Consider the following 15,938-nt stretch of genomic DNA (forward strand, 5'->3'; position numbering starts at 1 on the left):
ATCCAGATGGAAGCCAATCAGCTTTGGAAGCATGGATGTGGAGGTTAGCTCAGGAGATGTGAGCCTGGGTCCAGGCTCTTCAGGCTCAGTATGGTGGGGTACAGCTATAGGGGAGTTTTTTAAAGGCCTGGGGTATGGGGATCTCGGGAGGGCCCCACAGCATACAGATGTGGCCTGGGCCTCAAGTCTTAGGATGGGCACAAGAATATGAAGTCCCAGAAGTACGTGGTAAGTCAGGGGCATCCCTAGTCTAATTTATGATGGAGAGTTACCTGGGAAAAGCCTGCTGGGCCCAAGTTTGCCCATACTGTCTACCTAGGACCTACTATTGTGCTCAAATCACAAAGCCTCCTGGGCCCAAGTATGTCCATACTGTCTACCCAGAGACCTGTTATAGGCCTAGTCCTATAATCACAGCTACTTGTGCTTCTGACAGGTAGGACTGTTGTGCAATGAGTGGAACTAGGGGCCTGCCCTGACTATGTACCTTGGACACCCCTGAAAGAGTGGGCAGGGACTCCAACATTCCCAGAACACAGCTCAGAATGGCTCGGGGACGATGCGCTTAGAGCTCTGAAGTATTTCAAGTTTAGTCAATGACACTCGCTGGGACAGCATAGCAGCCCCGCCATGAGGTAGTGACCCATCAGAAATGGCAGAAGGGGCAATGACGGTGAGCACCTCTCGCGGGGCTGTAAGACCACACTTTGTACAAGAACTGGCCTTGCAGCTATACAGTACAGACACCCCAGGCTGGGCAGCCCAGCCCATGGGGTCAGGATAAGTCTCATGTGTTTCTGTAGTTTGTAAACAGTCATGCAGATAGGTTCTGGGTTTTCTTACAGGATGTGAGGTTCAGGCTTTCCATTCAGGGAGAGAGGGGTGGAGGAGAAAACGTGGTCACTTCTGAGTGCTAAGGCTGCTTCTTAGCACTCCCAGGATGCACGGAGGGAGGAGGATTTCTGGTCACTGCAGACAGACTGGCCAGGTTCCAGGTGACCCGCTTTCCCAGAACATTCTAAGAATCCACATACCCAGACTTAACACCATGTCCAGCAAGGGCCACAATAAGCGGGCCATCATCTTAGTTTCAGCCTCAGACACAGCTCTGGGATGGTTCAGAGAGGGTCTGTCCTCAGCAGGGGACCTCCCATCCTAGGGCCACATGGACAGGCACCAAGGTACCTGGCCACAGAGGGAGAAGAGTCAAGTGCAGATGCACTATGCTAGCTCTCCGAAGTCCACACGTTTGCCATGTCCTCTGAATGGAGCTGGGGTTCACGGCTCCCGGAATGTGACCAGGAAGCACAAGACCAGTGAAGCAACAGAGTAAGTATGGGCCAGCTTAAGGGCAGGGGAAGCCAGGGGTGAGGAACGGAGTTGCCCCCTTCTCAAGGCCTAGTCCTATAAATTCAGAGTTGTTCCGATAGGGGGCGCCAGACATTGATTCCACCTCATCCCTGCAGCTGAGTCCACAGCCCCACGGGAGAAGCAAGGAAGGAGGAGTGTGAACCTCCTTGTGCTAATCTAAGAGGGAGGGCTTTTGGCCCAGGCTGGTTTTAAGGCTTGGAAATCTGTTTCTAGAACAACTAATGGAAAAGAAGCTGAGGAGGCTCCCTCTCCCCTTGGGGGCAGAAACATAATTAGCTGGGGGTTAGGCTGGTAGTCTTACTACCCAAGCCGCAAGCTAGTGGACAGTCCACCAAGCTGCATCCCACTGGACCACACGGGACTCTAGGGAGCCTGGGTTCCCTGGTCGTGGGCTGATGGTCCTAGGTGGACTCTGACCTTCAGGGTTTGTGTGCACAAGGCCCATAGGTAGAAGACACATGTGGGCTGCGGACATAAGGCTGCCCAGCATGATGCCAGGCCTCAGGATGGAGAAAGGCACTGCGGCATCAGGCGGCCTAGAGACCTGGACTATACTAGAAGGTGTGCTGGGGTGAGGCAGAGCTGCAGCAGTGGCCAGAGCTGCAAAGGATGGAAGAGGCCTTTCCCTCCTCTGCACACCAAGCAAAGGAAGGTGGAGGTGGAGGGCAGGAGGCTGGAGTGCCAAAGAGAGGACCCCCCACCAAGGGCGGAGGGAAGAAGATGGGAAGAAACTTCAAGTCAGTTTCCAGGAGGCAACAGCAAAACATAAAAATAAAAAAAAATAAAAAACCAATAAATTAAATAACTGCGATATTGCTGACCTTCTCCCCAAAGGAATTGTAAGAGCAGCTCCACTGAGGCCTCAGCAGAAGGGGACCCCACTGGGGTTGGGTGTTGGTGGCCATAGAGTCAGCTGCAGGACTTACATGTGGTTTCCATGGTTACCTGAGAACTACCTTGGTGGGCTCAGAGGCAGGTGCAGTGGCTCCAGAGGTGGGGCTAGGAGACATGGAAGAGGCTAGCTCACTGGAGGACAGACGGTGGGGGAGGGGTTAGGACTGCTTCTCCCTCACAGTGTCACCCTGGGCTGAGAGCCCAGGGGAAGGGCAAGGCTGGCTCAGCAGGAGACAGTGTGACCAGTTGTGCGGAGGGCAAGGAACTCAGTGGGGGGAGGAGGGGTCATGGAGTCATGCCCTTGGCTTCACAGCTTATTCCCTCCTCAGCCTCTCCTTTCTTAGGAGGCAGGGGAGGGACAGAGGGGACCATGAAAGGAAGCAGAGCAAGAGAAGGGCCACACCCTCTGTCCTCAGTGCACCTGGCTGGTCTGGTCAGGACAGGCCACAGCTTCCTTTCCATGCTGGGTAGGCCGCTGGGTCCGAGGGTCTGGCCACCCTCAGTCCTAATTTCAAGGGTGGGCTGCTGGTAGCCGCCGCATGCTCCAGAACTTCACTGTCAAGTCACTGCAGAGGACAGAGTGAGGATGCTCAGCCCTCGATGTGAGTCCAGCTGGCTGCCCCAGTAAAGGTTGGACAGATTTCCCACCTCCCTCACACATGGCTGGGCTAAGGCAAACCCTGCTCAGGAGCAGTGGGGACTACATGGAGACGGGCACTGGACAAAGTGGGGGCCCGGGCCATGGTCTCCAAGACCCCACAGGACTGGTGTCCTGGGCTTTCTCATTGTTTTGTCCAGGCCTCAATGCCCCCGCCCCCTCTGCTCTCTGCTACCTAGGGTTCTGTCCCACTGCTCATGCTTGCAAGACAGTTTGGTGGGGCAATCTGCTGGGTCAGGCAGGGCATGAAGGGAGAATAAGAAGGTCAAGAGTAAAACAATCTCATACCGTGAAGAAGCAGCTCAGATCGAGGTGGGGAAAGACAGGAAAAGGCAAGAGGGAAGAATGAGAGAGGAAAGGGGAGGGTTGGGGAGGGGTCAGGGCAGGGTGGTGGCGCGGCCCTTTATGGCCAGGACTCGTCGAGGAAGGCAGGGGGTGAGTCCAGGGACGTAATTCCACAGCTTTACCCGGCAGTCACTATGGGGGGAGAGGTAGAGAGGCAGAAAGGAGAGGTAGGAAGAGATGGGAGGGGAGAGAAGGGACATGGTGGGAACAAGGAGAGAAAAGAAGAAACCCGGCTGAGTAGTACCCCTGGGACTGAGGGCCTGACACTGCCTGCACAGGGGGCCAGAACCATACAGCTGGAGGAACAGAGGTTTGGGAGTGGCAGGGCAGGCCTTAGCTCCTGCATGGAATTGCTGGGAGTCCCAGTCCTGGTCTGAGGCCCAGTGGCTCCCTGATCCTCTGCCTAGTGCAGCACCCAGGACATTGGGTGCTTAGTGCTCAGTGAAGATGAACAGGAGGTATAGAGAGGAGGGCTCTGTGGGGTTCTGCTCTGTGAATCAGATCTGCGGGGGACAGCTGCATAGCCCTAAGCCAGTTGTCAACCTACTGACTCTAGGAAGTGGGAGGGGAGCAAAGAGGTCCTTCTGCCTAGCACCCACCTGGAGGCCGTAAAGATGTGCTTGCTGTTGGTACAGATGGCATTGATGGGGCTGTCGTGGCCCTTGATCTCACCAATGGGTGTGAAGTTGTCCACATTCCAGACCTTGATGAAGCCTGCCCGGCAGGCGCTTAGCAGCATGGGCCGGCCAGGAACAAAGGCCAGGGCACACACCCAGTCCTTGTGAGCATTGGGGATTTGCTGTGGGAGGGTCAGGGCTGATAAGGTAGAGAGAAGGGAGAGAACCTGCCCCAAGGCCCTGGGAGCACACACGCATCCCTCTTGATAGTGGTGGATGCTACTTGGCTCCTGGCATCTACAGCTATCACGAAGACACCCCAGCATTCCCAGGAGCCAGGCTGAGCTATGCTGCCAGGGAACTCTAAAGCCTAGAAAGGTTCTTCTGCACATTCCCACATTCAAACTTCTGCACTGCTGGAAGTCTTCAACCTCCAGAAGAGCTAGGCTAAAGTCAAGGGCTGGGTGCTGCACATTCAAACTGGAGGCAAGGGCTTTGTGGAGAGCAGGGAACAGAGGGCTCCAAAGGAACCACACCACAGGCTGCAGGGAGAGGAGGGATGGAGACAGCAGGGAAGATGGTAGACGCCAGGCGGTCTTAGAGGGGCTCTGCTAAGGTCTGCCTGGGGCCTTGTCCTGAACCATTCCACCACCCCCGAACCTGAATGAGCTCCTGCTGTTCCAGGTCCCATTTCTTGATGCCATTGTCTCTGGAGCCACTGAACAGTATGTCTCCTTGGATGGCCAGGCATTCGATACCATCGTAGTGAGGGGGCTCAAAGTTGTGGGTTGGACCAATGGTGCCCATCACACAGTCGCCCAGCTGGAACATCTGCAGAGGAGGAGGGGCAGAGCCCAGAGAGGAGCATGTTTGGGGCAGGCCTTGAACACCGTTGGAAGAACATTGCCAGAGTCCCACCACCCCCATCTCCCCTTTAGCCACTTCTTTCCACTTTCTGGCCATATGAAATGTCCAGCTATATCCATAGAGAGCAAACCAAATTAGTGGGTTTTACAAATTTTGTATTTTTTTTCCTATTTATTATTTTAATGGTTGCATCATACCCCATTCGGAGGCTCTACCTACAAGCCTCACACATTTAGGTGGTTAATTTTTTCACCATTTACAGAATAATTGTATGCCCTTAACTGTCACACACATCTTCCTGTCTTCTCTGAGATGCCCCCTCCAGCAGCAATTCCCAGAAGTCTCCTCTTTTTTTATGTGTTCCCCAGGTAACAGGCGGTGAAGGTGGAATAGGCAGAAATAGTGAGAGCAGCATCATTTGGGCCTCAGAGCAGAGGTGGCTCTAGTGGGACCCCAGCTGGTGTCAAGGCAGTTACAGGTACCTTCACATAGTGGTCCTTGGAGCCAGTCACTACGAGGTCATGCTGGTTTGAAGTCTGGGTGACTGTCAGGCACATCACTGGGCCAATGTGGCCTGTCAATTTGCCAATGGGCTGGAACCTACGGTGGGGAGAGGCTAGAGGTTAGAGGCTAGAGGTTGGAGGGAATCTGACCTGGCATAGACAGGCCAGTCTACTGTTTTTCCCTTCAAAGCAGATCAAGGACCAAGGTTTTCAGAGGCAGGAGGTAAGCTCATAAAGTGAGGGACTGGAGGCATAGAACTAAGGTCCTGTCCACCCTGGGGTGGGCTACACCATGCTGAGGGCTGTGGACCTTCCCTGGGCCTATTCTCCCGACATCTCACTGACCTGTTAAGCTCCCAGATACGGACCGCATTGCCAGAGGCAACATACAGCATGGTGCCTGAGGGGCTGAGGGCCATCTGGTTGATCTGATGCTCTCCCTGGGCACTGGTGATGGCCCGTGTAGATGTGGCTATGCAAGCATCTCCTGAGATCACCTGGCCCGAGGATCTACTCAGAGAGAAAAAAAGCAAAGCCAGAGGTCAGAAGAGCCTATCCACACAGGCCAGGAAAACGAATAATCTTTACTCAGACCAGTTTGGAAAAGCCACTGCTTTCAGGATGCCTTCCCTATGTGGGCAGAACAGCTTCCCCTATTCTGCAGGACCAAAGGGAGAGCTACACTCTACCCAACATGTCTCTATGACCTCTTGGTGTGCCCTGGCAGGTTTGAATAGACTGTAAGAGTCAGGGGCAGGCTCTGAACCTGGTTCATGTAGAAATCACTTAACTTCTCTGAGCCCCAGTTTCCTCATCTATTGAAAGAGGTGATAATATTCATTTATGTACTACCCCTTCCCCAGACTTTGAGAGAGAGAGGAAGAGAGAGAGAGAGAGAGAGAGAGAGAGAGAGAGAGAGAGAGAGAGAGAAAATAGCTTTAGGTTCACAGCAAAACTGAGTGGAAGGCAGTTTTCCCATACAGCTCTTTCCTTCCCAACATGCACAGCTTCCCCTGTTGCCAACACTCCACACCACGGCCTTTGCTACAACAGGTGAACCTATGGTGAACCATAGCACCTATGGCATTCAGCAGGGCTCATCCTATGTGATCTACATTCTATAGGTTCAATCAAATATATGACATTATCTGTGATTACTGCATCATGCAGGGTAAGTTTTCAGCCCTAAATATCCTGTGTCTGCTTTTTAAGTATCAAACTCAGCAATTTGTGGCTTATAATGCACACATAAGGACAGAACCTGACTCCTGGAAAGTTTGTGTCCCTGCTCAGGACTATGGTGGGTGGCTCATCTGTGAGGCTGCTGCCCCCTTGCTGGTGTTTTGGATTCCTAGGGGTGTATCCATCTCAAATGGTAGCTCTTGGAGGATTGAGACAAACGTAGGGGCCCCTGCAGGCCAAAGGCTCAGTTAGCACCCTGCTCTTCAGAAACTGTCTCCTAAACCACCTTGTTCCCCTATGGGCCAGGAAGGACCTTTGTGTCCACCTAATCAGGCTGTGCTGTGATCAGTGGACACCAAAGTGGGGAAGCAGTTTTTTCAAATCTGGCCTGGTAAAGCAGGCCTGTGGTGAAATCCTTACGTGAGGGTCCGAATACACTTGGCTGAGTCCCGGATGTCCCACACTTTGATGTAGGAGCTGGACACAGAGAACACCAACCCAGAGTGGCTGCAGTATTTGATAGAAACCACATTGTTGGGGTGGCCCTTGAGAGCTGCGATCTCCTGCCCTGTCACCAGGTTCCACATCTTGCAGCTACGGTCTGCCAGAGACAGGGAAAAGACCATGAAGAGGAGGTAACATCAGGAGCCAGGAAGCTCCCCCAGAGGAGAGTGGGGAGAGACATTTCAGAACTCCAAGTCAGACATTTCAGAACTCCAAGCATGCACACATGTGCAGTCTCATAAAACAAACAAACAAACCTCATGAGACAGAGAAGGGGCTGAGAACTTTAAGTAATGGTTAGCTCTCTGATCATTGCTAAGGTGACCTTGGCTGAAAGAAAATTCCTGCATATCTCAACGATGTGTTATTGTGCTGTCTTTACATTGTTAGATTGCTGAGGAAAGAGCAACAGCTGCTAACAGACATTTGATTATAAATGCTGCTGGGTTAATCCAATACATATCCACTGCTTATTAAATGACAAAGTAGCAAGCACACATGGAAAATTTGGAACCAATCAATCACACCTCAGCTGACAGCTATCCCCTCTCCTGTGTGTATAAATGTGAGTGTCATATATATGCATACATCTATTCATATACGTATATACAGGTCCCTAACGTGCATGCATGCTACAAATATGTTCTTTCTTCTGGTAAAGTCTTTAGCGTCTTTGCTGTGATTGTTTGTGGGACTGTGAACTCCTGCAGCTGAGCACAGAGGAACTCACTGACCGATGCAGCTGCAGAGGTGACTTGGCTGCTGGGTAATATTGGGGAGGAAGCAGTGGTATTAGAAAGCAGAAATGTTGGACTTGAGAGAAGCTTCCCAAAATGTCTGAAGAAGGAGGTGGGGGTAGTGGTAGAGCCAGCAGGATCATGGGAGGGAAGGCTCAGCCAGGAGTGTGTTGACTGAGAGCCCTGAGCCAAGGCAAACGGTAAGCAAGTTCTCCATGTAGCCTCAACTCTTGGGGGGCTCTGTATGCTGTTGCCTTCACAGCCCACGCTGGGGAAGAAATGTGGCGTGGGTGAGAGAACCTAACCCCGTGGCCCCTCAAGTCTCCACGCACCTTTGGACCCCGTGAAAAGCAACTCATCGGTGGCATCCAGGCAGAGGATAGGCTTGGTGTGGCCCTCGGCCATGGAGACACACTGCAGTGGGGCCGTCCGCGCTCCCTTTGCTCCGCCAATGGGGGTGATGATGCCCCTTCCCAGGAGAGAGGGAAAGAGGATGCGCCAGTCAGCCAAGGAGACCATGGCCAGGCTGACTGAAGCACACGTAAGAGAGGGGTCTGAGCTGAGAGGGGACAATGAATAATGAGAGATTCCAGGGCTGCTAGCAAAACTCCACCAAGATCTGGAAGCCAGAAAGTGCTGCGGTTGCCATCCTCAGCCCTGCTGGAGAAGCCCATGCCCGGCACACTGGAAGGAATGGAAGAGGAGAGGCTACCTAACTTGAAGCCAGAGGTAGGCATGCAGCCAGCCCTGGTGGGGCAGGGCTGAGGACCAAGTGCTAGCAGTGACCTCTGGAGCTCCCATCAGTCTGCACACTTCTTGGTGGTCAGAAATGGGGGGAGGGCAGGAGACAGGAAGGATGTTCAGGATGCCACCCTCCCCATACTTCATTTGCCCGTCAGTGTTCCAGGGCTGGCACCTTCCAGCAGTGAGGCAGATGGGACACCTACACAGAGCTTCGAGTTGGACTAGCATGGTCAGACCTGTGCTGATCATTTACAAAGGGATAAATCAGGGCTGGGCACACACCTGTTATCCCAATACTTGGTAGGCTCAGGCATGAGGATTGTTGTGAATTTGAGGCCAGACTGATCAATATAAGGAGCTTAAGGCCAGCCTGGCACACATAGGGAAACCTGTCAAACACAGCAAACCAGCCAACAAATAAACAAAAATCCCTTAAAAACTGCCAATGGATAGATCAAGGGACTGCAGCCCAGCTGGGGTCTGGGATGCTGGGCCCCTCTGGAGCAAGACTGCCTGGGCCTGCCTGGACCTGGAATGGTACCCGCTAGTTCTGCACAACGTTCTGGGAGCAGGAATAATGCCGAGCTAAGTAAGCGTGAGAGCTCTTGGGTTTCTGAGGATGATTTTGACTTTCTCAGGAAGGTCTTTGGGGATGAGACCCAGCTAGTTTACATCGAAAACCACATTCTAGCTCTTGAAAAGAGAAGGCTGCTGCAGACAATAGCACAATGGCTGGGGGTGGGTGGGTACCAAGATGACCCACATCCTGCTTGTAGCAGACTTGCAGGTGCAACACCAGGACACTAGTCAGACATGCCCACATGCCAGATAAGCACATGCATAAACAGCTCCCTGCTTTTGCCTCCAGCTTATGACTCTGGTTTGGGTTGAATTAGGCCGAGATTGTCATGAACATGTATCCAAAGGAGTCCAAAGAGGCTGTTGTATTACTGGTAATATCTATCGGCAAGGCCTCACTGCACAGGATAAATCAGTGGTGTTAACCACAGTCTGGCAGAGCATGGGAACCAGAGAGCATGCCTGGAGAGCTAGAGGGAGCTCTTGGCCTTTATATGGGAGCCTTCTGCTGCCAGGGTCCTAAGTCATACCCCTTGCTGTGGGGGATCTGTGCTCAGTAGGCTTGAGGGACCAGCCTCTGGTTGTCCTGTAGGCTGAAGGGGAATAGACACCCACAAGCTGTGTGCTAATAGATACAAGCAGGGTACTGTCTCCCTTGGTGCCCCTCAGAGCTGAAGTTTGCAAGACTCACCTACCATCACACAGGCTGTTAAGAGAACCACAAGCCACCATAGCCAATGGAACACTCAATAAAGACTAGCAGACTGACAAGGTCCTCATGGCACCTCTTGGCACAGTGAAGCTCTGCTTCAACTCCAGGGCTTCCGTGTCCCTCCCCACCTTGCCCAGGGCAGGAGGGAGAAGAGAACAGGGCTAGCCACAAGCAACTGCACCCTCCCCCATCACAAGCCCTTAGCTCTAGCCAGGCATGGCATAGTCTGAGGCCATGGGGTCACCATGAGAGGAAGGAACCATGGGGCGAGAAGAGGTCTCAGGAGGGCCATGGATGTGGAAGAGGCAGGGGCTAGGAGAGGAGGGGCAGCATGCTGAGGTCAGGGGTACAGGCAGGAGGGGCTGGTGTAGCATGAGGCAAAGAGAAAATAGAAGAGAGAGCAAGAAGGGGGATCAAACACGAGAGACATTCTGTGTGTACCTCAGGACCTCCGACAAAGAGGAGTCGCTGTCATCAGACCTGGGAAGGGCAGAAAATTAGCTGGATTAGGGGAGAGAGGAAAACACACACATAGGAATGGCGGTAGCAGCAGCAGCAGCAACAGCACAGGGAGTCAGAGGGTGGTTATTCTCTTCAGGGAAGGCAGAGAGAGGCAGGGGAGGGGAAGAGGGCCTTCGAGGAAAGTGATGGGGTTGGGGTGGGAACAGACTGGCCTGGGAGCTGGGAGAGCCCCCCAGCAGTGGACCACCAGGGGGTCTCTCAGCTAGCAGGGTAGGGGGGAGGAGAGGGCCATAGGAGTTGTGGGAGGCCAGCCCACTCTTGGGGTTCCAGGGCTCTCTGCTAGTTCCAAGCTCTCTGGTTGGCCCACTGTAAGCTGGGGCCAGTTGTACCACCCCGGCAATGCTCAAGCCTGCCCAAGGACACAAGAAGGCCCTGCTGCTCTTTCCCTCCCTGAGACCATGTCTAGAAGTTAACTCTGTGCTGCATGTGGGTCCCAAGACTGGACCAATGGCTAGGACCAAAGCCTGTAGACCTGGCTAGGATGGGCAGAGTCCTACCCCAATTCGTGGGGGGGGGGACAGGGAGGACAAGTCTAGGATGGATGTAGTGGCACATGCCTGTAGTCCTAGCACTTAGGAGAGTAAAGCAGAAGGACAAGGGTTTGAGACTAGTCTAAATACACATCAAGACCCTGTTTCAAAAACAAAATAAAGAACTAAATGATAGCCAGATGGTGGTGATGCACACCTTTAATCCCAGTACTCGGGAAGCAGAGGAGACAGGCAGATCTTTGTGAGCTCAAGTCCAGCCTGGTCTATAAAGCAAGTTCCAGGACATGCCCCAAAGCTACAGAGAAATCCTGTCTCAGGGGTGGGTGGTGGGGGTGGAGGGAATAATAAACAAAGTGACCAGTCAAGTCAGTTGCATGGCACTGGGGATTGGTGTATCACAATGGGAAGGGAGCATGTCCATAGCTTCTGTATCAGGAGCTGAGATGACGTAAGCTTGGGGAAGAACAGAATGCAGCATGCTGACCTGTGGGGTCTACCCCTCATGGATTTAGCATCTAGGGAGCAGCATTTTAAGCCAGAAGGGGATGTTTCTGTGAGAGCATGGGCAGAGCATGTGTCATGTACAAAGGACAAGCGGTCTATAACCTGAGGCACCCCTGAAGGTCACAGCATCACTGCTTCTCATGGCAGGACATCTTTCAGTAGAAAGAAAGGAGCCCTTTGGGTAACTATAGAACTATGGACACAGTGTGCTTGGGGGAGCACAGAAACGAAGCCAGGACCGATGAGGCCCTCTCCAAGGCAAAGCCCATTGTCAGGGTTAGCTAGGGTCAGCAGCTCCAGAGTTCTGGGCCACTTTTTAGGCAAAAGCTTTGGACCATATTCTTATGCAAATCGGGGAAGACAGACAATTCTTGGGCTGATTCACAGTTCTCATGGAATCATGCCTGCACAGCAGACTGTGAAGCAAGGTTGAACACCTTCTGAATACAGGGGTGACTGCAAACATAGTAGCCCCATAGCAACTACAGCATACCAACAGGAGCTGTGAGTACAGGTGTACTGAGCCTGCCACATAGAGATGACCCAGAGGTCTCTGTTTACCTGGCAATGCTCAAGAATTGCTGAGGCTTTGTGTAAAGCTTTTGCAGTCAGGTAGAACAGTAGTTGGGGGTGTAAGAAAGGGCTTCAGAGCCAGGCGTTGGTGGCACACGCCTTTAATCCCAGCACTCGGGAGCAGAGGCAGGCGGATCGCTGTGAGTTCGAGGCCAGCCTGGTCTCCAGAGCGAGTGCCAGGATAGGATCCAAAGCTACACAGAGAAACCCTGTCTCAAAAAAACAAAAAAATAAACAAAAACAAAAACAAAACCCAAAAAAACAAAAAACAAAACAAAAAGAAAGGGCTTCAGAGAGCAGCAAAGACAGCAGAAGCAGATGAAAGGGGCACTCTAGAGTATCCACTGGTATGCTTGCCCCCACAGCTACCACTCCTAACTGTCTCACCCTAGCGAGGTAACTTCCATCTTTTCCTTTCCTGACAAGCCAGCATGCTCTGGGGAAAGGAGAGACCCTTGGTCAGTACAGAAAAGATGAGACTTTCAAGGGTGTCACGGCTCAGAGGAACTGGAACAGACTGGCTGGAGTCTACCCAGTTGACTGACCGGCTCCCACACACTCCCCTCCCAGCCTCAAAGCCCTGCCTGGCTCTCCACAAGCCTGTTCTTACTTGTCCAGTGCTGACCCCTGGCTCTGGTTGCTGGTGAGTCGAGAGAAGACGTTGCGGTCATTGCGGGGCCGAGTAGGAGGTGATGATGGAGGTGTGAATCCCATGTCTGTGGATCTGGTAAATGAGAACAGAGTCATCAGTGACCACACCCTTATCACAAGTCTACCCAGTATTGGGCTTCCAGCTTCTGTCCCACCATAAAGCCCCAGGATGGCAGGGCCTGTTTTGTAGTGACCCTAGTCAAAATCCTAGATGATACTTTAAAATATTTATTTTATTTTATGTGTGTGGGTGTTCTGCCCACTTTTATATCAGTGCACAATGCCTGTGAAAGCCAGAAGAAGGCATCAAACAACCTAGAACTGGAGTTACAAGTGGCTGTGAGCCCCTGAGGGAGCTGGGAGTTGAAGCCATCATCTCTCTAGCCCCTAGATGCTGTTCTTAAAAGCACACCCATGGTGTATTTGGAGTTTCACTTACTCTTTGAAATTTGTTTGTAATCCCACAGTCAGTGCTCCTGGTGATTTTCTATCTGATTCTCAGACTTACACTGAGCAGTGGAAGTTTATATTTATAATTTATTTATTTTTATTTTATGTGCATTGGTGTTTTGCCTGCATGTATATCTGTGTGAGGATTCTGGATCCCCTGGAACTGAGGTTACAGAGAGTTGTGAGCTGCCATGTGGGTGCTGGGAATTGAACCAGGGTCCTCTGGAAGAGCAGCCAATGCTCTTAACCACTGAGTCATCTCTCCAGCCCCAAGAAGTGGAAGCTTTCAGTAACTCAAGTGTGTGTGTGTGCATGTGTGTGTGCTGTGTGTGCTTCCAGCTGAGGCTGTGTCCACCCTGATCCTGCAAACACATCCCCTGTGGATGCTCTAGTTACTGCCTTTATTGATAATTGTACTTTTGTGTTTCTTAATGATGATTTTGATTTTGATTTGTTTGTTTTGACACATGATTTCACTATGTAGCCCTGTCTAGTCTGGAACAAACTATATAGACCGGGGTGGCCTTAACTTTGCAAGGCTTTAACTGGCCTTCTGCCTCTGCCTCCTGGGTGCTAAGAGTTTAGGTATCAACCCCAATTATGTGGTGATTTTGATTTCTGAAACAGTCCTTTCTGATATTGCTAAGCGTTAGGAATGCTGAGAAACGCTAGACAAGCTTCACCGGGGCCCGAGTAACAGTGTTCATGGCTGAGCTTAATACTATCAGTCGATGCTATACAGTAACTAAAGTGTCTTTGTTTAAACAAGGTGATGCAAATACCACTGAAAACATGGTCAGCTCCTTGAAGGAAAAGGGCCCTCCATCTTCCCTAAGACCAGTTCTGGCTCTGCTTCACTGACTCGGTGTTCAGAACACCTCAAGGAGCTGAACTGTGGACCATGAGAACTGACAGTTCCTTCAAGGAAGAGTCTGTTCATTCTAATCCTCAGACAGCATCTTCCGTGTGTTCTCTGAGTTCACAGATGAAGTCTTTTAGGCTACAAGTATACAGATGTCCTTTCAACTCCTGACTACCAAGGTCATTTACAAGTCAGTGCTATGGGCGTCTGTTTTGGTAAAGGCTGGGGTCTGGAGCAAGTTCTTTTCCTGCCTCTTACAGACTGCAATGATCACTCTGAGTCCAGACGCCTCATCATCTAGCTGTGAAGACCACCAAACCTCTTAAGATTAAGTTTAAAACCATGGAGTCATAAAAGGCTGCATTAGCAAGTGTGTACGGTGATCAATAGAGAAGAATCTCAGAGCCATTCATGCACCTAAGGACTGGACAGTGACTTGAGCAAATTCTAGAACATATTCTCTCACCTGATAGGCTGCCCCCGGTCATAAGACTTTCTTCGGGTCAGAGGGGATGTGTCCGTGCCACCTCGAGACTGTCGAGGGCTAGAAAAGAAGGGTCCAGTGAATCCGAGATCTAACTTTCTGCCCACCTTGACCCACTTACCCAGATCCCCCTCCTTACAAAGTGCTGCCCCGGGTGGGCAGGCTGACCGTGCGTGAGACCTTGTCCCGGTAATAGGGGTCCCGGATAGAGAAGCCCACTCCATCCTCTTTGATCTCAACAAGGGAGGCCAGAGACTTGGTAATGTTCTTGGTGGAACTGTCCAATGGAGGTCCCAGGCATTCTGCAGACACAGCTTTCATTTGGGCAGATAGCTTAGGCTCACCCTAGGAAAGGAAAGATGAGCGGACCAACTTGACCAACTGATGGACCATAAAGGGGAAGTAAGAACTGGGCCTAATGACACAGACCTGTAGGGGAAGCTACAGCCACGCCTTCTTAGGGGCTGGCTACAGGAGTACCTGGGCAGGCTTGTGAGGGCGTGGTCAGAGTGAGTAGGGGGTCTGCCTTTCGTTTTCGGTTTTGCTTGCTCTCTTTGCTGCTTGCTGTACAGACTACCACCGGCTGGCTGGTTCGCTCTGTAAGTAAGGCTTTTCCCTATTAAGTACCCTTATATTTCTACCTGACTCCGTATTGGTAATTTCCTACTATACAGACCTGCTTATTCCAGATACATGGGCGGCTAAGAGTCTAACTCAAAAAAAAAAAAAAAAAAAAAAAAAAAAAAAAAAGCAAGAAAGCAGAAGATCTAGCTCAGTGTGGGTTCAAACTCCAGTATTGGGGAGGAAAAAAAAAAACAAAACAAAAAACCATGAGAAGTAGGTAAATTCTGAGGAAAATGATACTGCCTGGCCTGAGGGAGAGTTGCTGATGGAAGCCCTTAGACTATCAGAGTGTCCATCCAGAATGATCTAATCAGATCGCTCCAGGCCTAGGCATAACTCACTGCTCACGGTCTGCAGTTTCCTACATCTGACTTTAATAAGTCCTGAGTGCTGGTTCGTTCTCATCAATGATCCCTCACCGGTAAGAAAACTTTCTTACTGTCAACTTTCATGTGGTTGAACAAATAGTTGCAGGAAACATAGCCCATGGTTCCAGAGTCAGCTTTGACCCCGAGTCTTGGGCTGGGAGGGAGGCATTCTGAAAAGCAGGGTCTCTGGATACAGTGATATCACAAGGTAGAGCGGAAACAGCTCTAGTCATTTCTCCCATCATGAAAAGAGTGGGCTGCCTGGTCTACATAACAAATTCTAGGTTGGTTTCCCACCACCCCAGCCCTAGTTCCAGGCTACATCCTTCTTGGCATCTCCATTCCTGCTGTAGACAAAACTGAATGGGGGCTGGGGGCATGGAACTATAGTCATAGGGATCGGATGGTGAGAGGAGAGGTGGGCCCTACTAAACCTATAGCCTCATTTCCAGCAGGGCTTACCTTGAACTTGAAGTCGTCATGGCTGGTGGAGCCTTTCATGGTGAATGACTGGGAAAAGCTGGGGAAGAAAGCAAGAGAGCTTAGGGCCATGATAGTTCTACTGTAACTAAGTATCTCTAGGACTTAGTCATATGGGTCCCAGAGAACCCGCAAATCCAAGCTTAGCCCTGGGGGCCCTATGATGACCCCTCCTGCACCCCGACCCCTCCTCTACCCTCAGGTGCATACAGTAAA

The 15,938-nt window shown here is 51.5% G+C and overlaps 1 protein-coding gene across 1 annotated transcript in view; it reads right to left on the minus strand.

Moving 5' to 3' along the window:
* Positions 1-425: 425 nt before the first annotated feature.
* Positions 426-15,938, minus strand: part of Kif21b (kinesin family member 21B) — a 47,831-nt gene continuing 32,318 nt past the window's right edge. The window contains exons 24-35 of the mRNA XM_027417488.2: positions 15,705-15,762; positions 14,390-14,595; positions 14,233-14,310; positions 12,414-12,527; positions 10,155-10,193; positions 8,011-8,147; positions 6,858-7,038; positions 5,601-5,765; positions 5,235-5,352; positions 4,546-4,716; positions 3,868-4,067; positions 426-2,831 (exon numbers count right to left, since the gene is read on the minus strand). Coding sequence (XP_027273289.1) covers positions 2,777-2,831; positions 3,868-4,067; positions 4,546-4,716; positions 5,235-5,352; positions 5,601-5,765; positions 6,858-7,038; positions 8,011-8,147; positions 10,155-10,193; positions 12,414-12,527; positions 14,233-14,310; positions 14,390-14,595; positions 15,705-15,762 — 1,522 coding nt within the window. The 3' untranslated portion in view covers positions 426-2,776. The remainder of the gene's footprint in view (positions 2,832-3,867; positions 4,068-4,545; positions 4,717-5,234; positions 5,353-5,600; positions 5,766-6,857; positions 7,039-8,010; positions 8,148-10,154; positions 10,194-12,413; positions 12,528-14,232; positions 14,311-14,389; positions 14,596-15,704; positions 15,763-15,938) is intronic.

Source organism: Cricetulus griseus, chromosome 5 (genome assembly GCF_003668045.3).
Source record: "Cricetulus griseus strain 17A/GY chromosome 5, alternate assembly CriGri-PICRH-1.0, whole genome shotgun sequence".
In the NCBI taxonomy this organism is placed as follows: Eukaryota; Metazoa; Chordata; class Mammalia; order Rodentia; family Cricetidae; genus Cricetulus; species Cricetulus griseus.